The sequence below is a fragment of the Myxocyprinus asiaticus genome, chromosome 43 (genome assembly GCF_019703515.2).
Source record: "Myxocyprinus asiaticus isolate MX2 ecotype Aquarium Trade chromosome 43, UBuf_Myxa_2, whole genome shotgun sequence".
NCBI lineage: Eukaryota > Metazoa > Chordata > Actinopteri > Cypriniformes > Catostomidae > Myxocyprinus > Myxocyprinus asiaticus.
Genome location: NC_059386.1, coordinates 22,253,638 through 22,277,241, shown reverse-complemented (window position 1 = coordinate 22,277,241; position 23,604 = coordinate 22,253,638). Strand labels below are relative to the sequence as shown.

Sequence of the window (23,604 nt, the reverse complement as noted above, 5' to 3'; positions counted from 1 at the left end):
CCACATGTGATATTTAAGGATGGTTGTATAAGGCTGTGAATTGCGTTTAATAATATCCATTACACTTACATCCCCTTTACTATTGCTCATACTTTGGCCCAAAGTATACTTTGGTTTTGACGTGAACGCTTAGCGTCTGCATACAGTTGAATGCTAGCCTTTCAAAGTATGCTTTATTTGACTGTGTGCGCATACACAGGCGCATGTGCATTACGAATGCTATGAGAGACTGGGCTATTTCTCTTTAGTTGTTTAAACACATAAAGATGTATTATAGTCCTTCAGACTGGAGTTATACAAATGTAGGTATCTCCTGACCTCACACACACGCTCTTCATGTGCACATTCACTGTCGTTGTTGTATTCACCTTTGTCTACTGATGTTTAGCGGCATTTAATATTCTTTTAGAGCTTCTTCAATTAGCAATGGCTAAATTGATTTGCTACCTTGTGGACCCACTAATTATTGCAAATAATTCCAGGTGCATGCACAGTCTGCGCTTTCAGAGTACGCATGGCTAGAAAAATCAGGGTACATGCATTCAGTGCTCGAGCACTCAGCTGATGACGAAATTTGCATCACACATCCTATACTAGGCTTGGAATCATTGCCGTTTTCACGCATCGATGATCGGAATGATTATTGATATGTATCGGGATTTTTTTCAGATATAAATAAGGCTGCTCGTTGCACAAGTCTTTGTCTTTTCAAAACATTTTGGTAGTGTGAGCAGCAAGGTACATTAAAGGGGGTTGCACACCGGACGCATCTGGCGGACGACATAATGTGTTCTAAAATTCGTAACAATGTTTTTTATAAAAGTACGCACACGCCGCCTACAAACAGCGTCAAAATTCTTAAGTGCCACGGAGCTCAACTCGTATAGTTTTCCTTTAAATTTGACACTAATCATTATCAAAGTACAAACATTATTTACTCTAGCCATCACTGGATGATCTATTGTAAACATGTATCTTTCATATAGCCTATACAATGTATTTTCAGTTACAAGTATGTTGTTTTGTGGTTTGACTTCTTGAATGAAAGACATATTCAATGCTACATACAGAGAAATTGCATAATAAACGTCGCCATTTCTAATCGTCCAGTTTGTGCAGTTACACCAGTTTCATACACTAACCTGCAAACTCATTAACGTCATTTAGTTCGTTCTTGAAGAAGTACAAAAAACGTCATAACTTTGGACTGCCATCTGCTGCACCGCTTCAGCTTGTGTGTGTGTGTGTGTGTGTGTGTGATACCTGTGCCTTTCCTGACCATGACCGGATTCAGGAAATTTGATATCACCCTCTTGTGGTCTCCCAACGCTATTACACCAGACTGTTAAACAGAAGGCAAACAGATTGAATTGGAAATGATGCAAATTAGGCTTCTAATTTAAATGTTGTCTAATTTTTATATATGGATGCCTTAAAAATATATCAATAAAATTATCTGCCCATCAATAATCTATATATTGATATTTAATGACATCCCTATCCTGTACACACAAGCCAAGTGTTCACGTCTGACTGAGGTATACTTTGGGCTTTAGGGTTATTGATTTGAACAAACCCCTAATTTTAAGTATTTTGGTGCATATTTTGTGTTATTACTGCTCTGTGCAATCACAGAGAAGTTTTGCCTGGCGGATGATAAAATCACATATCTTATGTTGTGGGAGGGACCAGAGCCATATCTAGGGACTAGCATATCATAGAAACCAGGGGGTGGGCTCTTTTGACCATCCAATACACTCTAGCAACTGCCTAACAACATGCTACAAACCTGTCAGAACACCTTAGCAACCACCCACAACACCCTAGCATTGTGGCATCGACTTTTGGATGGGCATTGTGATTTTAACCAGAATCCTTCTCCATTGATGAGCAGTATGTTTTCTGTTAGACAAACCCCATATGGCTGTGTACATTACTCTCAGTGGGTTTATTTCTTATTAATGTGTATGTTATTTCTCTCTCTCTCTCTCTCTCTCTCTCTCTCTCTCTCTGTTTATTGGTATTCCATCATAGTTTTTGTGTTGTCTTTGCCTCTATAGCAGATCTCCTCCAGTAGGTCTCAATCAGGGTCTGAGGGAAGGCAGTGTGGTCAGTCGGCTCTTTTCCAGCTCGCTGAGGTACATCACACCCACACACACTTAATACTCACTGCCCCGGGTTACATAAAGATATGAGACAGGAGGATGAATCTTATGTTATATATTTGCTGTTCTAGTGCAGAATGAATGTTCAGTGAGGCAGAGGCTGGTGTTGACTGGTTAGCATGAATAATGGCAGGCAATGTTATGGATTAAATCCTTGGACAGTTTTGATCTATATGCTGCCACCTGGTGGGTGCTCGATTATCTCATATATCTTATGATCACCCACTAGTAAGTCACCTTGAAATCTAATTTGGCACTAATATTTTAAAAGTTTCTTGAATCATTGTTCATAATTCATTGGTGAATGTTATTCTTAAGAAAAAAAATAATAATAATATTGCATGGGGCCTGGGTAGCTCAGCGAGTATTGACGCTGACTACCACCCCTGGAGTCGTGAGTTCGAATCCAGGGCGTGCTGAGTGACTCCAGCCAGGTCTCCTAAGCAACCAAATTGGCCCGGTTGCTAGGGAGGGTAGAGACACATGGGGTAACCTCCTCGTGGTCGCTATAATGTGGTTCTCGCTCTCGATGGGGCGCGTGGTGAGTTGGGCGTGGATGCTGCAGAGAATAGCGTGAAGCCTCCACGCGCGCTATGTCTCCGCGGTAACGCGCTCAACAAGCCACGTGTTAAGATGCGCGGATTGACGGTCTCAGACATGGAGGCAACTGAGATTCATCCTCCGCCACCCGGATTGAGGCGAGTCACTACGTCACCACGAGGACTTAGAGCGCATTGGGAATTGGGCATTCCAAATTGGGGAGAAAAGGTGAGAAAATCAAAAAAAGAAAAAAATTATGTTTGTCTTAGTAATCTTTCATGAAAATATAATAAAATGTTCTGCCTCTCAAATGACTTTTTGGCTGATGTCATCAAAGCCTATTATTTTTCAACCCTTTCTCTCCAGTCACTTGTCATGTATGCAAAAAAAAAAATGCTGTTAAAAATAAATAAATGAAATAATACAGTTAGCAAGATTTTTGCTTAAGTGAAAAATGTTCCAGTGGAATTAGAAAAAAGCACTCATTTTCAAGATAAATTCTCAAAAAATGTGTTTAAATATCTTATGAAATTTTGCTTCTATATTAAATCTTTTTTTAATGATGTTTAGATGGGTTTTTTTTACTGGAAAACAAGAAAAAGATACTGATTAAAAAATGGATTTATCACGATTCAATCAATTCCCAATTGATAAAATCAAAGTCCCTAAAAAAAGTTCTTGCTGAATGTTCTGTTTCAGTCAAAAAATCTTCAAAACTGTTGGTCAAGATTACAAACAAATATCATATTTTAAATCAGCAATAAAATCTGACAGCAGTTGTGTCACAAATTGTGCTTCTTTAGCTCAAATAAAAAAAAAAAGAATGCTATTTTCAGGCTGGTCCAACTAATGCGCACCCACGTTCTCAAAGAAAATTGACAGAATATGATTTGTTCTTTTAACTTCAAGGGTCGAAACATACTCTACGCAAGTATGTGAGACTCAGGTGCATCTTGCAAAGCAAGCTCGATTTCAGGCATTGGGCTAAAATGTGTCAGACCGCGGATTCATAACTTAATGCAACCACGTATTGCATTCTCAACGTTCCCGCAAGGGGCGTTATAGCGAGATTAGTGTGAATTGTCTGCTACTATGGTGAGTTTTATTTATAGCAAATTACCTGAACAATAACACATCCAGTTTAATGGCACAGATGCTACTCTATCGCCCCCTTGAGTACTGAGGTTTGTTTCCGCCACCATAACGCTAGATCGCACGTAAAGCATGTTCAATCTGCGTTCAATCTGCATCTGCTTTCACGTACTTGCATAGAATATGTTTCGGCCTTAGGGAAATTAACCTAGCCTATTATTATTAGTTTTTATTAAAAACCCAACCTATAACTTTAACATGTGTGTGTGTGTGTGTGTGTGTGTGTGTGTGTGTGTGTGTAGATAAGTCTGGCATCTGAGGTAGAAAAGATGGAAGCTCATTCCTCCCAGCCCTCAGGCGGTTCCTCGTCTCTCTGTGCTCAGCACAGCTTAAGTAGCACATCCACCCCTGACAACAAAGAGCACATGGACGCTGCTCATCTTCTTCTTGACACGCCATCATTATTATCTTCCTCTTCTGCCTCTACCTCCGGCTCCACCTCCTCCTCTCCCACAGTCTCCACCCCAACTGAGCTCAGCCCATCTAAGACACAGAAGAAGAAGAAAAAGAAGAAAGAAAATAAAGAGTCCGATGAGTCTGAGAAGAATCCTGTTTCGCCCAAAAAGGTGAAGAAGCGGCAGTCGTCCGAGTCAGACCTGGACAGTGTGATGTTCACTATTGAGGCAGTAGCTAAAGGTACTTGGGGCTCAGAAGAGACACCCAAGAAGAAAGCTCGTCCCTCAGGAATCGAGAGTAGCCCTGTCGAGGACCAATCTCCACCTGTGAAGAAGAAAACTAAACCTAAACCGAAAAAACAGCTGAAGACAAAAGAAGAGGTGACGGAGGAAGAGGAAGAGGGGGAGGAAGAGACTAATAAGCAACAGGATGTTGAGATGAAAACAGATGAAGCTCCCCTGACCCCTAAGAGAGAGGGTGAGAAGGAGCCAGATGTGAAGGTGGAGCCCCCTAGCTGTGTGGAGGAAATAGCACCTCACTGTCCTTCTCCACCTACAATTGAACCAGAAGAGAAAGAGACAGACACCAGCCCGCCTGAAGCCAGACAGGAGGATAAAGATCCAGAGGTTAAACCAGAGGCCTGTGGCTCCAGAAAGTCAGAGCGAAGCTGTAAAGGAGCGCTTTATAAGACTCTGGTGTCTGAAGGGATGCTCACATCATTAAGAGCAAATGTGGACAGAGGTAATTATCAAATTTATGGTGCTCCAAACCCATATGACATTTTTTCTTCTGTGGAACACAAAAAATATGGAAAAAGATGCAAACTAAATATAACAAACGTAGCCCTCTTGTTTCAGCTGAGCAAAAACTATACTGGAAAAATCACACTTCCCCAATTATCTAAAAATAAGCATGTTGTTCTGCATAAATGACAGTGCCACATAAAGAACTTTAAATGTCTTTTATAAGGTTTTCTAAGATGTATTAATGTACAATTTCAATTAATTGAATAGATCACCCAAAAAATAAAAATTTTGTCATCACTTACCCTCATGTCATAAATCAGTGTCAGAAATTAATTTGTTCACAAATGGGCAATAATTGCCCCCTGGATTTAATTTTCAGGGGCATTTTTTACATTTCTGTGGGCATTATGTTTTTTCTATATATCTAAAAAAATATACTGTCTTATATTCAAATATTTAAATTTAGTCAATTCATTTACATAAGGTCTGAATTTGAGTAATAAGATTTAGTGTATTTGTTACCTCCTACCCATAATATTAAATCAATATAATAATATTTTAATAATAAAATAATATTTTGTGAAAACTAACAACTAAGCTTAAAATAGAGTATTAAGAACTATATTGATATATAGATGTTATTAATTAAAAAACTGAAACTTATGCATTTTTTGCCCCCACATTTTGAATTTCAGGTTTGTAACTTTTTTTTTTTTATTTTTCATTTTTGTCACTTTTGGGGAAATTTTTGCCTCTAGCCCTTCTTCCTTTCTGACACAAACCCTTCTTTTTTATGCGCAACAGAAGAAGATGTTTTAATGCATATCTTGGCCCATCTTTTTAACAATAGCAGTGGATTGTGACTCACTTTAAACTTGAAAAAGATTCAAACTAGTAGTACATGCAATTTGTGCATTATATTCCAAGTCATCTGAAGGCGTACTATAGGTTTTGGTAGGACACAACACAAAATGTAAGTCATTTTTTAGTGAAAATCTTGACGTCCATTGCGCATTGAGAGCATTAGAGAAGCTCGTTCACAGTGTCTTTCATGTTTTCACCAGAATTTGCATTATTTTTAGTGCCAAAAGACATGCGGGTGAGGAAATTATGAAAGTATTTTCATTTTTGAAAAGGGACAGTGATCTGGAACTGTCACTAGGTTTACCATATGGTCTGTTTTTTTAGGGAAAAGAGGTTCCATGCGCGGTAGTGTGTCCGATCACGAGGGTGGCTGGAATGATGAGAGCTGGGTGTTTTCTCAGACCACTGCCAGCAACCCCAAAAAGCTCAAGAAGTCTAAGTCCAAAGAGGAAACCATACCAGGGTGAGCTGTAGTTTCTCCATCACTGCACTGGATCCCTGGAGAAATAAAGATTGTTTTCGTGAAGACACGTTCAGTGTCATTGATACTGGTTAAATCAGAATGCACCTAGTAGATGTTGTTGAGGCTAACTTGTGGGTTTGCTATTGTTTTTTTGTTTTTTTTTAATTAGGTTAATTGGAGAAGTGTTAATGGTCTATAAAGACTTTACACATTTCTCAAAAGCCGTCAGTTTGTTTACATTTGTTAGCTTGGTAATTAAGTTAGTAGTTCAAGAATTTTTCTAATTTTAAGCATGTACCATATCCATATTTGCGATTCCATGATCATAGTATTACACAACTGTACACTTAAAGACTCCAAACATGATGTTTTTTAGAACAGGGGTCATCAACCTTTATCAGGCCATGGACCCCTATGGAAAGTTCAGGAAACTTGGCACAAAAATGACTAGATCTTTAATACATTTTAATATGGGAGGGTCAATGAAACATTTAGTTAAACTTTAACTTCTTCACTTTAGCTGTGGTTGAAGTTTAACTTGTGTTTTGTTTAACACACATTTTCATTTTTTCACAATAATTAGTTAGAGATCAGACAATAATTGGTGGATCCCCTGGAGTAGGGCGCTGCGGACTCTCTGTTGAAGACCCCTGATTTAGAACATTCCATCATGTTCCATTGTGCAAGTTTAAAGTCAGTTAATCTAGATGTTGATTGCCGGTGAGCAGTCGTTTCAATCAGATGGCTAATGTTTTACTGTGTATAAAACTCACAGACTTGGAAAGCTTGAGGAGGAGTTTGAGAAAAAGTTCAACAGTTTACCGCAGTACAGCCCCTTGACATTTGACAAAAAGACTGTGGCGGTCACCAAGAAGAAAAAAACTAGTACGTCCAGCCCTCCTGAACCGCCCAAACCCTGCAAGGGTGAGTGCACTGTGCGCATGGAAACTGACATCACATCCCCACACTCATTTCCTCATTTGCCTGATTTCTTTGGAAGTACTCGTCTCATGTTCAGAATAGCATTGCTTCCACCTAACATTGCATGCTGTGTTGTTTTTTGTTTGTTTGTTCTGATTTATTGATTTTAAAATTAGGTTCATCCTCATCTCAGAAAAAGACCTTATTCCACAAGATAGTCAACAAGTACAAACACAGGAAGGACAAATCCAGTGCGGCAGACAAAGGTGACACCTGATCAGCCATTAGACACTGGGACTCATTCACTGACCTTGTGTACACAGTTTTGCAGTATATTATATTTTATATACAGTATATTCTACAATATATATTATTGTAGAATTTAAAAACTAAGTGACCTTGCTATAATTCTTAATTATTTTAAAATACAAAAGTGCATTGATTAATGTGTTAAAGCGTGATCTGGGATCAGTTCTGCCAAAAATGCAGCCGATTATGTGTAGTTAAGGCCTATATAAAAGTTTTTATTGTGTTTCAACTGGTTTCGAGTTTTACTAGAAGATCTTTCTGCGGAAAGCCATTATTTAGGTGTGTTTTATGCTCATTTTTAACTGCTGACATGCTGTCATTCATTTTGAGTAATCCGAATTCATCAACATTAGAATGAGTCTAAGAACAAATTATATGCCTATGTACCTGCTGAAAATATGCCGTTAATTATGTGCACAGAAAAGCAATATACGCGTTAGTAAATGAAACCCATTGTTCTGAAATCAGCTTCATTCTCAGGTTATATATTCGTGTTTATGTGAATGTTGGAAACTCTGCCTGCATTGTGGTGGTAGTTGTTTGTACATGGTTTAGCCCTGTGTGTTTTAATACTTCCTGCCGCATATCAGGGAACGCTGGCAGATCTAGGTCACAGTACATTCTGGTTGTCTTTAAGAGGCACACTTGTCACTGTTATGTAGATGTTTTGATGCAGCCTGTTGTGGTGCAGTAAATGCACACTAGATAGTCCAAAGTATGTGGACACCTGAACATCAGACCCACACTTGTTTGTTTGGCATTTAATTTCAAAACCATTGGCATTAATAGGAAGTTGGTCCTCTGTAACAGCTTTCACTCTCCTGGGAAGACTGTCAACTAGATATTGGAACATGGCTGCAGAGATTTGCTCCAATCAAATCATTTCTTAATGGGACCTGTGCACATTGACATTGTCATGCAGGAACAGAAAAGGTCTCTCCACAAACACTTGCCACAAAGTAGGAAGCACACAATTCTCTAGAATAATCGCAGCATTTTTGTGTTCACTGGAATTAAGAGACCTATCCAAAACCAAGTGTCCAAAAACTTTTGTCCATTTAGTGTTAATCAAGTATTGTACTTTATACCAGACCCTCAAGTATCATAGGGCGACTCTAACAACAAAATCTTAAAGGGGTCATGAAATGCTCTTTTTTTTTATATAGTTTTATTATCTTCCCTGAGGTCCACTGGTAATGTTAGTAACGTGTTTTTTTTTGTTTGTTTTTTTCACATTAAAACAGTCATAATTTATTAGTATATGATAATTTTCCACCCTATCTCTTGCACTCTGTCTGAAATGCTCGGTTTTGGCATAAGTACCTCCGTAAAACTTCAACGTAAACGCCCACTGTTCTGATTGGCTAACATCATGCAGCTCCTCAAATTCAGCTATTTTTTTAAAAACTCAATCTGAAGAGAATGAACAAGTTCCACAACATTATAAAACTAAATTTCAGGGGTTACACATAATGTATATCCAATACATTGCATCCGAATATATTAAACTGTTAATCTCAAGTACAACTGTTAACACTCACACCTTGTCTACACCGGATGCGAGAGCCATGTCGCATCAAAAGTAGTAGAACCCATTATAATCAATGATGCTGTCTACCATGGAAGTTGAGTTGCACCAAAAGTAAACAGATGTCCCGTTCCATTTTGCACTGCACGCGCTGGTGCTACTACTGCCAACAACACAAATAAACGGTTTTGAAAGTTACTGTTGACACGCCTGGTGTTAGACAGCCTCAAGCCGTTGCATTGCTTCGCGTCAACAGATGCGCCCGGTGTAGACAGCGTGTCAGCACCATTTATCAAACAGTCATGTCATTTGAAATATTCATGAATGGAACTGTTCACTTACTGTTTTGCATCTGGTCCAAGTGTTTTACCTGCCCCATCCTTCAATAACAGTTCCTTTGCAAAGCTTGACTCGTTTAATGTCTGTTCACAAGCAGTCCATGCTGATGGCTGAAAAAACACCAATCCACCCTGAAATGCCCTGAAGACACATCCACATGACGCTCATACATAGTCAAAAGAACGGTGTGAACTAGACGCACACACATCCAGTTTCCAGTATCATCCTGCACTGAAATGCACATTGCCGGAAACACATCTAATTGGTCAATTGGTTCATACACTAACAATTAAAAATACCTCAGATGGGCAAAAGAACGTGTCCATGGCGCGTTTGTGCTCAAACAGAAAGAGGCAGCAGCTGAATGACAGAGAGTTCATTCTCCTCTTCAGAGTTGTAACTTGACACCGCATCTTTTAAAAGCGGCCTGAGATATGTATCAAGTGGTCAAAGCCTTCTGTCTGTGCATGTTTAAATACAAAAATTATTGAAAATAGTCCAGATGGGTCCCCTTTGGTGTTCAGGAATAGTTGTTGTTCCTTCACTCTCAGTTTACGAACCGAAGCACCAGTGGGCGGGGCCAAGGGTGTGATGATGTGAAGTAGGCTTTGATGTTTTTGAACTGTAGAGGCAGTCATGAATCAATGTACCCCTTTTGACATAGGGAAGTTGTGGAAGTAGAGAACGAGGCATTTTTGCAGCTTGGTTTCAATAAATGCTTTTATTGCAGTGGGGATTAAGTTATGAGTTCTGAAATTTGGAGTATGTTTTCATAGAAGAAAGGCCTCTTATATGTCAAAATATCAAGGAAAATTGTATTCTTCATGATATTACCCCTTTAAGACTTCTGGATTATAACTACCAGGTCAGTCTACAGTATGTGTTGTCTCATGTTTCATGTGTTCTCTGTTCTTTTAGACATTGTCATACCTGACCCTGTGTCTGTGGAAACAAGTCCAGTGAAGTCTGGGAGTCCATGTGTCTCACCCACTCATGAGCCTCAGAAAGTTTTGGACTCGCCAGTGGGCAGTCAGAAAAGGAAGGCCAGGAAGAGTAAAATCACACACTTAGTGCGCACAGCCGATGGCCGAGTGTCACCTGCAGAGGGTGAGCTGTTCCCACAATTTCCATCTACAGTTTCTTATTTAGGATTCGTTACAGGGTTGGTTCACCCCAAAATTAAAAAAATTCCATCATCTTTTACTCACCATAATGTAATTCCAGAACCATAGGACTTTCTCTCTTCTGTGTAACACAAAAGGAGATGTAAGGCAAAATGTTAGCTTCAGTCACCATTCACTGTTATTGTATGGAAAAGTTATGCAATGACAGTGAATGGTGACTTATGAAACATCTCCATTTTAGAGGTGGACCGATAGTGGATTTTGCCCAATAATGTTAACTTAGGTGGTGGAAAATGCCGATAACCGATTAATCGGCAGATAGTTTTTAAATTTGATTTAGAGAACTTTAAAACATTACTATACTATAACAGGCACAGACATAGGGGGCCTGGGTAGCTCAGTGGTAAAAGACGCTGGCTACCACCCCTGGAGTTCGCTAGTTTGAATCCCAGGGCGTGCTGAGTGATTCCAGCCAGGTCTCCTAAGCAACCAAATTGGCCCGGTAGAGTCACATGGGGTAACCTCCTCGTGGTAGCTATAATGTGGTTCGTTCTCTGTGGGGCATGTGGTGAGTTAAGCGCGGATGCCGCGGTGGATGGCGTGAAGCCTCCACACGCGCTGTGTCTCTGTGGCAACGTGCTCAACAAGCCACGTGATAAGATGCGCGGGTTGATGGTCTCAGATGCGGAGGCAACTGGGAATCATCCTCTGCCACCCGGATTGAGGCAAATCACTACGCGACCACGAGGACTTAAACTGGGAATTGGGCATTCCAAATTGGGTGAAAAAAAAAAAAAAAAAAAAATCTAAAATACATAAACAGGCACAGACAAAGGGGCTACAAGTGTCCAACATTAATAAAATACCATATTTCATTTATTGTTCGACCAAAATCCTAATAATAACCCCCCCCCCAAAAAAGATTTGGTCTATTATGTGGGATTTTTAACTGTAAACAAGCCCAAAATACACAAGGTACTTTTATTTTGAAATGACAGAGACTTTGCTCCATTAAAATGCTCTATATTAAAGTATTTACCAAATAAAGCTTTTTATTGCCTATATATTCACCAGATGAGGTTTAATGAGGAATAAGGTTTATTATTATTCACAAGATATGATTTGGAGACACAATGTATGTGCTGATAGGGCAGGTTTCCATAGAGTCGCATATATCTTTGCATGTCCTCGCTTCAATTAAGATTACTTGATTATCTAATCAAAATAGTGCTGGCCACAGAGGAACATGGAGGAATAATAAAAAAACTATCTGCAACTATCGGCATATATTTTGGCCGATAACCAGCTAACTATCGGCACCGATTCATCGGTAAAACAATATATCGGTCTACCTCTACTCCTTTTGTGTTCCACGAAAGAAAGTAAGTCATATATAGTTGGAACAACATAAGGGTGGGTAAATAGCGACAGAATTTTCATTTATAGCTGAACTAACCCTACAAGGCAAGAATCACTATTGCAATGTGGCAAGCACCTCTCACATTGTCTTCAGAAAATGTAAAAATCTTGTTTATACATATACTGGCTGACATCAAATTACTGTCACAAATCACAAATTATTATCCGTAATTAACCTTTCTCTTTTTCTGCAGAGGACAAATCTAAGGATCAGGCCAAGAATCAGGATGAAAAGCCATTCACTCAAGAGGCATTATGCAATAAAGGGGGCTGCTACACTGATCCCAGATCAGCGGAAGTTGATAAGGTGGACTCGCCCAGTGGCCTCCCGGCCTTCTTCAGCTTAGCTGCTCTTGCTGAGGTCGCCGCCATGGAGAATGTGCACAGGTACACGGGAATACACACCACTGCAAACACTATTTCAGTGGTTCTCAACTGGTTTTGCATCTTGAACCAGATTTTACATCGGACCTCAAGTGACAACCCAGCACAACTCCAGTCATATTTATCATACAAAAGTGTCTTTTAAAATCAAGCAGGAAATGTATTGATATTACCAAGAAGGAAGTACATGCATAAACAAAACAAAAAAGTGTGATATACCAGCCTAACACATCATAGAACAAATTTCACACAAAAGATCAGAAATTGTTTATCATCAATTGACAAGGTTGTCTGTAGATTTTTTAAACTGCCACAAGGGCGAGGAAACACTTTTGTTAATCGACCAAGCCTACGTGATTATTGGCCAATGGCAATAATCTCAAAATGGCCTTATATCGGCCTTGCTGATATATCGATCTATCACAAATCTTGACTATGCACAGATGTATGGATAATTGTATTTTATTATTTGCATCTCTGTGTGCATGTGTGTGTTAATAATAAATACCTCTGTGTGTGTATTCCAGAGCCCAGCATGCTGTGAGCATCCCCACTGAAGGTCAAGTGAAGGACATGGCCCCTGTGTTGATCTCCTGTGCAGACCAGTGAGGTCTGCACGCCTGGTCGGGGCCCATGTATGGACATGCTGGGGCCTTATCCTTGACCCTTGGCCCTGCTGCTTGGGGGATAGAGAGAAAGAGAGGGAGAGAGAGAGAGAGACTGGTTAGGAATGAGGGAAGCTCTGAAATGGATGAAGATGTTTTATCCCAGAAGCCTTCACCTTCCACCCCACCCCACCCCACCCTCCCTCCCTCTCGCCCACTTGTGGCCCCTGGGGAGTCAGTCCTGCTCCCCGAGCCTGTTTTCTTTGTCAGCTCCAGACCAGTTATCAGACTTTACAATCTGTAAGAAATGGCTACTATTTAAGGTCAAGTTTTGCATAGAAGTGCATTTGAAGCAAGTGCTCTCTCCCTCTATTTGTCTCTCTCTTTATATTTTTTCTTCATTGCACAAACTTCTTCACATAGCAACGTTCACGTTCTCTCAGTCAGAGGAACATTTTGTGGCTTCCTTCTCCCCTTCCTGCTCTGAGTCTAAAGAGAGAGAGTGAGTGTGTGTGTCTGTGTTTTAAGACCTCAGCTTCATACTTCGAACCCTATTCAGATTTTTTTCTGGACACCGTTTCAATACCATCTTCACCTTCACAATACACAGTCGATGCCTCTTTACTTTCATGCAATGTCCCTCAATGTGTCTGGTGCCTCTGTCAGTTAAGAGAAAGCACCTATTTGTCTCTCACAAACCTCAGTAATATGTCAGTGGGGAACCGGATGTTTGTGCGAGTCGCATTGCGGTCGCACACATGCCTACAAGAGTTTCTGACAGACTAAATCACCAGGTGGAAAACCAGTTGAACCTTTCAAAATTGTGACACCATGTCACTTTTCACTCAGTGATTTTGCATAGCCAGGGTCCAAAATTAACTCTTGCAAAGCGCCAAATGCAAATAAAAATTCTCCACAAGTTGGCTGCTAACTTTAATAGGAACTGCAGTATTACATGGTTTAAACCGAATTGTAACAATGCTAGTCCAAAACTTGCGCAATTCAAAACGAAGACGACACAAACAAACTGTATACTAACGGAAATATCTGTTGCATCTCACAGGTCTTCTAACAACTTTTAGTCTAAATCAATGGAACATTTCCCATTGTTGTCTGCATTAAGGCACCAAAATGAAAATATGAAGTTCAGTATCGCGATGTGTGTTTATGTGATATGTGACAAGTGCAGTTTCACCAAGAGGCGAAGACAGATATGGTGCGAGTGACCTGCACTGTTTGCCACAAATAGCTAAATAATCCCTCGAAAATAGGGACAAAATCATATTTTTAATAAATGTTTTATATTTTTAATAAAAAATAATGTAAAATACAATTTCAATGCAGGTAAGACATATTTATGCCCGGTAAATTTTCTCAATGTAATTGCCATTGGCCAGTGTGGCGAAAAGTTATTTTGGACCCTGTGCACAGCTGTCAATGAGTTCGTTATCAGAGCAGTATGGCAATACTTGAACGGGGAAAAAAATGCATTTTATGTCAATACTTGACCTTACTGCAGTGTGTAGCATCTTGCTGGCTAATCCAAAAGAGTGCTACTTGTCTCCTAATTTAGTTTAATAACAGACACTGCACTCATTTTTAGCTACCGTAGACAAGGCTTTTAGAAGATGTTGGCTTTTGTTATAATTATAATAGTGATATTTGTTTGTATTTTTGTTTTGTTTAGTTTTAGTCTCAAATTAACTTTTGTATCGTCACTGAGATACTCAGCCCTCATTTTCCTCGTAGCTGAGGCAGTAGACGCTTTTCATTCCAGCTCGAAGTTTTGCTGATTTTTTTTTGTCCATTCCTCCAAGCACACGGTCTAGCTGGTGGACCAACATGGTCATGCTTGTTAAAGGGAAAGTTCATCCAAAAATGAAAATTCTGTCATAATTTACTCACCCTTGTGTCATTCCAAACCTGTATGACCTGTCTTTCTTATACAGAACACATAAGATGTTTTAATGAATATTCTGTACCGTCTTTTCAATACAATGGCAGTTCATTGTGACTTCAAAGCTTAAAAAAGGACCCAAAGGTATCATAAAAGTAGTCCATGTGACTTGTGCATCATATTCCAAGTCTTCTGAAGACATATGATAGGTTTTGGTAAAAACCCAAAATTTAAGTCGTTTTTCAGCGAAAATCTTGATGTCTGTTGCATGTTTATGGGCACTAAGAGAGAAGCTTGTTCAGCATGGCTGGCTAATAACAATGCTCTCACCAACAACAAGGTCATATGTATTTGAGGGTGAGTAAATAATGACATAATTGTTTTTTTGTTTTTTTTTTTGTTTTTTTTGAGCTATCCAACCCAACATTAGCAGGTGACCAGCCACACTGTGTTTTGTTTTTCAGTTGGGAAGAGTAGAAAGGAGTTTCTCACTCATATACACTTTGTATCGTGGGAGTCAACGCATAGCGCTCTCCTGCAGTGTGCACATCTTGTGTTTCAGGCACTTGTGAGTCAGAACCTACCAGGGTCATATTCTGCTCCCTGTGTTCTTGGGCTAGTTTGAACCTCAGATTCTGCTAACTGAAACCCTCTTGAGATTCCCAGGGAGCCTATATTATATAAATGAAGGAATGCTATAAGCCAGATCACAGGTTTAAAACCCATCACTAGCTATCTTACGCTGTTACAGTCACGCTTTCTCCTTTATAACGTGATAATTGATGTTCTTTTGTTTATTTTGCTCTTAAAGTCACTGATGTTTCTTCTATAAATGATATTATCTGTGAATTTATGAACTTCTAACTAATAAGGTTTTTTTTTACTTTTTCAAAATACTGTATTTAATTACTTCCCCTAAAAATCCTTCTGTAGGGCGATGTTTTCCTGGCTTTCTTTGTAATGTTTAGTTATAAAACCTCAGCCTTTCCTGAGGTCTACTGGATCGAGACTGTTGTCAAAAGCTCATATACAAATATCTGTGTGTGTGTATATATATATATATATATATATATATATTATATATATATTTACCTATGCTTACCTGTTAAGCCAACAAGCACTGAGAAATAATGCACCGCCTCTAGATGACTAGTTCCTGCTTGTGGAAGTGCACACACGTGGCCTACGCCTGGTGTGCAAGGTGGGGCACAAGAATTACGTCTGAATGTACCCCCCCTCCCTGTTGTTTATACTATAGAGGCATTTACTCAAAGCCAAGGGTTTAAACCTCAGTGTGTTTTAAGTAATAGAAAGCTTGTAATTGTGCCTGAGCAGTCGTGAGAAATATCGATGTTTACCTGAAGAATCAGGACGTAATCACTTTTTTTAAGTGTGATTTTATGAAGCTAGTTACATTTTATAAATCACCTTTATGGCCCCGCTTTAGAAGCGAGTAGTATGGTGAAAGTATTATAAATTATGAATAATAAGATGCTAAACCTCCTGCTCAATTGTGTTGAAATCATTTGTTTGCGATTATGGATGATTCGAAGTGTGCAATCTGATTGTGAATCACCCCCTCTTCAAAATAGACGTTAGGCTGGGATAGCGCCATGTGTAATTTGACGCGAATGAAAACTAGGCTCTTTTTAAAAAAAATTTGTATTTTATTTTTTTTATATTTTTCAATGTTATGTTGGCTGAAGATTGAAACCATGGTACCAGTGTTGGGGAGTAGTTAACTAAAAGGAGCGGCATTACTAACTTAACTAAGTTATTTGGTAGCATGATAATATTTTAGCTACTTTCCAGTAACGAGCAGCATTTTCTAGCAAGTAGTGCTGTCACAAAATGCTTCATTTGTCACATTGTATTATGAATGCAGTAATGGAGCTGAACAGTCTCTCTGTACTCTCTCTGTACTCCCTCTGTACTCTCTCTGTAGCGCTGGGAAATCCATCTAATTTAAGTGAATTTTATTCTTTTTCCTTCTTTCTTTTTTCCCTGGACAGTTCATGTAAATTAACTGGTTAAAATAAACTACTCCTTTATATTTAGTTTTGGGAATTTTAGTTAGTCAGTTTTATTATGTACGGTTTTTGTAAATGAACTAGATCACATGAATGATTCGCTGATTCACTTGAACCCCACAAAGCCTTACAAGGACTTTTATTTTAAAGTAAAATACTTAAGAGTATAATAGGGTGTTTTCTAGTTTATTAGTGTTTTAAGGATAAATATACATTCAATTTAATGTTATCACCCTTTATGTTTAACACTTATGAAAATTAACCATGGTTTTACTATAGTAATGTTGTTAATATCTGGTTACTATGGTTTTACTACAAATATCATGGTTAATTTTCAAAATGAAATAAATATAAAGTTAAACTTCTGACTAAATGAAAAACTTCTGAATTTATCAAAAAAATTAAGTACTTTAGGTACCTTCAATATAGTTAGCTACTTTTTGTTAGTAACTTGCAGTGTAGCTTACTACTGTTTTAAAGTAGTAGCATGACTGTAGTTTAACTTCTTTAAATTATGAGTAGCTTGTAGCTTGGAAAGCTACAGTTTCAAAGAAGCTTTCCCAAAACTGCAAGGTACACAACATTACGAACCTTTGAACAAATTGCTCATCTATGCCATATAGTCTTGTTATCGTTCTCGTAAATTTTAACATGGCGTCTACCCTGCCTAAGGTCCATGGGAGGAATATCTGTTCCTCGATGAATCATGTTAGATGAGACTCAAAAAGTTGAGTCCCAAATGTTCCTTCCTTGGAAAGACGTCTTCCCTCGCGTGTTTAAGTTCTTACCAGTGATCAGGAGATGTTCCGTACATGCGTACAACACTTTGTTCTCTCGAAAATAGTCTGTAAGAGAAGTTTATTCCGCTGAGCTCAGCCAGTGGATCCGTCTTCAGGTTTCAGATGTATTACTGTATATCAGCACAATTCTAATTCTTCTAATCTTTTCTGATGATTTTATCTCTGAACTTACCTGCAGTGAGAGTGGTGTGCAAAATGTCGGCAACTTTTAAATGCCTATTTTAGAAAGACAATGTTTGCACCTTAAATCCATACCAAAACAACATCACGTTCTTAAAGGAATAGTTCACCCAAAAATGAACATTCTTCAAACCAGTATGAATTTCTTCTGTAGAACACAAAAGATGAAGTTTAGCTAAATGTTGACACTGCTCTTTTCCATACAATAAAAGTGAATGGTGACCAGGGACTATCCAAAAATTGCTCCACAAATCAGAAAAAATAGCCCAAAATTTGTCCTAAAAAAGTAGTCCATACAACTCGTGCACGATATTCAAAGTCTTCTAAAGCCATACAAGAGCTTTGTTGGGAGAAAAGACAGAAATTTATGTTGTTATTCACTGGAAGTCTTCTCAAATCTCAATAACATTTGCTTATATTCAAATATGGCACATATTTGTCATGTGCCTTAACATCAATATACCAAACACTATTGGTTTTTGTCTGTCTCGTAACCAATCACAATGCACAAAATTTAAATATGTGCATATTTAATCACACAAATGAGATTTTCACCAAATTTCAGTCTGCTCCTCACACAAAGCTATTATATGACTTTGAATATAGTGTACTAGTCACTACTGGACTAACTTTATGGTACTTTTATGAATTCCATGTTTCACCTTTTACATTCATTGTAAGGAACCCTTTTTGGTCTACAGAATGATATGGGTTTGGAACGACGTGAAGGTGAATAAATGATGACAGAATTTTCATTTTTGGGTGAACTATCCCTTTAAAGACTGATCTCCCCATCTCACCAGTGTCCCCTTCATGATTGTCATTCTCAGTAGTGACCCCTTGTTCTTATCTAGAGGGGAAATAGATGTATTTGAACAAATTGTAATTGCTAGTGAGAAGTATAATGTGTTGAATGAGAACACGCCTTATTTGAAAGTCCCAGCATGATGCATCTTCCGAATTTGCTCATATCCTCTGGCCCTCATCATAAAGCTCACCCTTTCATTTTCTATTTAGAAGATGTCTCTTAGCGAAATGCCTCTATGAAACTAGAAAATTTCCTATATTAGCTATAAAGATTATGATGTTACCCTTTTGTGCTAGATTGTCTCTTGAATGTAATCGATTTTGTACCTGTATTTTTCTAATTCCAATCCAGTATTTCGGTGGCTTTATATGGAGGAATTCTAGGCTGCTTCCTTAAGTGAATAATTTGTAAAAACTTCCAGTCATCCTTACAATACAGACCCTGACCTCTGTAGTATGCAGTATTTGCTCACTTCTGCTGAGAATAGTACTGTCAACTTCATATCTGACATCAAATCATCTTTTACGCATTTCGACGAGAAACATGCAATAGCTGCAATCAGTTGCCAAACCTTCCACATTTCACCATCTCAACTTGGTTTGAGTCTTAAAGGGATAGTTCACCCAAAAAACAACTATATATATATATATATATATATATAAAATGTTTTTTTTAAGTGAACTATCCCTTTAATAATCTAAATATGCACCCCTTGAATTCTGATCATTTTTTTTGCTCTGTACAAGAATGTACGTTAATGGCTTTAGATGCTGTTGTGGCGCTGTCTTTTTAAAAGCTTACCCAAGAACCTGTACTGATTCCTCTTAGGAGTTTATACTCTTGTATGTTTGGTCTAATTATTGTCACTAGTACTGTACAATGCAATGTATGGATCTGATTGTTACAGCCCAGTTGTTGATGCAGCCTTGCCTTACTTAACCCTGCGTAAAGAGGGATCCCTTCGCCATTGCCCTTCTCACTGAGTCTTATGTCATAACACTGTCTGCTGACGCAAACGTTATTCTTTAAACACCTATTAAAGAAACATACATATGAAATTGTCTCTTTTGTTACTTTCAATATGTTACAAACCCTTAGACTTTCTTTCATGGAACATAAAAGGAGATGTAGGCAGAATATTAGTCAGCATTCTCTTTCATTGTAAGAAAAAAAAAAAGATGTAATGGAAGTGCATGGTGACTGAGACTAACATTCTGCCTAACTTCTCCCTTTTGTTTTCAGACAGAACAGAATTAAAAATTTTGGATGTGCCATCCCTTTAAAGGAATAGTTCACCTAAAAATGAAAATTCTCTCATTTCTCTCAATTTTCATTTTTTGGGTGAACTATCCCTTTAATAGTGGGTCTAAATTCTGCAAAACTTGATGGTAGACTTGGACAATAAATCAATCAGTAATTTATTAGTCAACCAATACAAACATTTATTTTTTACTGTAACATGTTTAAATGTTAATTAATCAAACACTTTTGATCTATAACTAGAGCTTTTTAAGTTGTTAAAGTGAATTTACCCATAACACAAGAAGTGGTTGTAGGTTCTGTGATTCACCTATTTAGTGCAGATAGCAGTACAGTCCAAGATGCAGGAAGGTGGAGTTAAGCACCATGAATTTGAGTTGGCGCTGTTCGGTGCGAATCTACAGAACAGCAGGACTTAAACAATGATGAGAATGGCATGTTTACTGGCTGTTTGCCACCTCCTGATCCTTGTGAGTAATTTATGTTTTGTTGTAATTCTTTATAGAGAGACGTTTGGGTTGCTTTAATGAGGCCGGTCTAGTGTACAGGCTCTCAGTTAACTTGTCAAATATGAGAATAAATGAAATAATGCAGCTTGTCAAATCTAACGAGAAGTGAAATGCTTTAGGTGAGCAGTTTGGCTGTTAATATGGAAAAAGTGGATTCATTTAAAATTCGTGATCCAAAGAGTTGTAACCTAAAAAAATCAAAGTCATCCTTAATTAAAAACGTATATCTTACCAATGCATGGAAAATAATCAAATATTGAAAGAAATGAATTGTCATTTTAAACAGTGTGTATAAAATCATGAGCACTCACTTGAGATAAGGACTCCAGTCATATCAGTAATCTTATAAAAGCTGTTTTATTCTACATGGAGAGGGTCCACACATGGGGGCTGCCATGTTAGAATCACATGACCAGCTGAATACTACTCACTTAATCTCAGTAACCGTCCTGTTATTTGACACTTTCACTCTTATATATAATAATATTCTTGTTGCACTCTAATCTGCCTTGGATACTATTATTCTGATGCAATTTAAACTTTGTGATGCAGCCCTTTTCGTACTACCGTCTCCTCAAGGTGAATCGCTTATGATGTATAATTCCAAGTTTGTAAGTCGCTTTGGATAAAAAAAGAATTTTGCACGAAGAATAGACAATGTTCAGCTTATTGACGCTGGTAATTACACCTGTAAACCAACGACAATAATTCCACCACCAACAACTGAGTACATCTCAGATGTGATACTTCATGTTGAAGGTGATTGTGGCATTCATAACTTATTTATTATTTGAATGTCATGCATTTGAAGACCACCCGCTATCACTAATGGACAATGTTTTTGGACCAATATCACATCTTTAATGACATTTTAACCTAGTATGCTGGAATTCATGTTCACTCCGCTTTCTTTAAAAGGTCTGATTTTCTGATCTTTTATATTAATTTCAGCTGATTTTCCTTGACCGTAAAGAGTATGAAACTGATTCATGGAGTTGGAGGGGCATTGAGCATTCAGAGCAGATTGTGAAATTTTGTGGTCTAACTTTTTTAGTATCTCATACAGTATATGACTTTAATTGGAAAGCAGAACCTCTGACAAGAGACAGAAAAAAAAAAAACTTAAATATGCCCATGCCATATTAGTTTGTAAAATGCATTTAGTGGTCCTTGCAAAGCATCGCTATTATTATCTCACATACTTATTGTATTATTATTCTTCCATAGAAAACTTAGGTACCTAACTTGTCTTGCACCGTTTGTTGTACACCAATGAGTGAGGTTTTAAATCAACCAGCTTATTGAGGTGACGTGTGCAATGTCTTTAATAAGCGATCGAACAAACAAATAATCTGGCGACAAAGTCCCATTGACAAGACATTTATGGGATCATATCTCTGGATCAGAAAGTCATAGAGACATGAGGGTGGGTTCTTTTGACTCAGGCTAGCAAGCAATCTTTAAATATCACATTGGCGCACTGGGCGAATGTAAAATCTGGTGAAAAACTCCCACTGACAAGAAATTAGTGGGATAATATCATTGGATCTGAAAGTCATAGAGACATGAGGGTAGGCTCTTTTGACTTGGGCTAGCAAGCAGTCTTTAAGTATCCCCTTAGAAACTGCCTATCCACGCCCTAGCAACCATCCAGAGCACCCTAGCAACCGAACTGAATTGACTTCCAATTAAAATTGCTCTTTGGATATCTTCGGATCACAACGTCATAGGGATTTCAGGGTTGGTTCTTTTGACTCAGGCTAGCAAAAAGCCTTTTTAGAATCACCCTGACAACTGCCTAGCAACTTGATTTGGTCACCCTAGCAGCCTTATATCAAAATACATTTCTCTGCTACAGAACATTGTAGAGACATAGGGGTGTGTTCTTTTGACTTGGGCTAGCAAGCAGTTAAGTATCACATTGGCACATTGGGTCAACGATGTTTGCATGGCGAATGAAACATTTTTGGGGTTGGTTTTTGTTTTTCTTGTTTGTATAATCTTGTTTTGTTTGGAAAAAAATGTAAAAGCAATAATGAAATGATGATGTTTTATTTATTGTATGTTGTATATTATTTAATTTGGCTTTTTCAATAAAAAATAAAAAAAAGAAGGAAAAATCGGGTGATAAGTCCCATTAACAAGAAATTAGTGGGATCATATCTTTGGATCAGAAAGTCATAGAGACATGAGGGTGGGCTCTATTAGCAAGCAGTCTATAAGTATTGCATTGGCACCTGCCTAGCCACGCCCTAGCAACCTTGTTGCAACATGTTCCAGCCATATGTTGTCATCAGAACATGGTACAGACATGGGATTTGTTCTTTTGTTGTATTACCCTTATAACTGCCTAGCATCCAGATGGACCATCCTAACAACCAAATTGCAACACCAGAACATCTTAAAGAAATGTGTTTGGGCTCATTTCACTCAGGATAGAAAGCAGCCTTTTTATGATTACCCTGGCAACTGCCTAGCAACCATACAGAGGACCCTAGCAACCGTATAGCAACACCCATTTCTTAACACCAGAACATTGTAGAGACACGGGTATGGGCTCAGTTAGTGGGACATTGTGGTGACATGTTTTGCCATAGCCTTAAAGAGGCGTTCAGTCAGCATGTGTTTAAAACAGTTCACCAACTATTTCTTAGTTTTGGCATTAATGTATCTCTAAGATGCAGGTAAGAGACTTTAATTCTTACTTTATTTGCATTACTTTGTGTTTTTGTCTCTTACATGTGCTGTCACAGGTAAGTAATTTAATAGTCTATCACTTCATGCAGAATTTTTTTTTAAGTTGAGCTTAAGTTGGCAGTTAGATGATGATGTTTTGGGTGACACTTCTTTTATACATTTCCTTGTTTTGCTGTTCCATCTTCTTTGAATGCTCAAAAACAAATTAATTTCAGAAATAATAAAAAGCCATGTAAAAATAAACAGGCATAAATCAATCAACCCCTCTGGCCAACATGTTTCAGCCTGTTCCAATCTGTTTTAGGGTCCATCCAGAACTTTCCAGCTGTTCGTGTGATCCTTTACAGCTTTTTCATCAGCGTCATCGCTTTCATTTTTGTGCTGCTTTACATTCGCAAATTTATGACCTCTACAGTCATTACTCTGAATACTATATGCACAATATGCCTGTCTCCTTTTACTCCCTCC

The 23,604-nt window shown here is 38.2% G+C and overlaps 1 protein-coding gene across 8 annotated transcripts in view; it reads left to right on the top strand.

Moving 5' to 3' along the window:
• LOC127433788 (HMG box transcription factor BBX-like) overlaps positions 1-23,604 on the top strand; it is a 54,637-nt gene that overhangs the window by 30,641 nt on the left and 392 nt on the right. For 6 of the 8 annotated variants that reach the window (XM_051685996.1, XM_051685993.1, XM_051685995.1 and 3 more), the window contains 8 exons: positions 2,061-2,138; positions 4,100-4,994; positions 6,188-6,326; positions 7,102-7,250; positions 7,424-7,513; positions 10,342-10,530; positions 12,161-12,353; positions 12,878-20,400. In XM_051685996.1, the coding sequence (XP_051541956.1) occupies positions 2,061-2,138; positions 4,100-4,994; positions 6,188-6,326; positions 7,102-7,250; positions 7,424-7,513; positions 10,342-10,530; positions 12,161-12,353; positions 12,878-12,959 (1,815 nt within the window). In that variant the 3' untranslated portion in view covers positions 12,960-20,400. The remainder of the gene's footprint in view (positions 1-2,060; positions 2,139-4,099; positions 4,995-6,187; positions 6,327-7,101; positions 7,251-7,423; positions 7,514-10,341; positions 10,531-12,160; positions 12,354-12,877; positions 20,401-23,604) is intronic. The other 2 variants (XM_051685997.1, XM_051685994.1) reach the window with 1 other exon arrangement.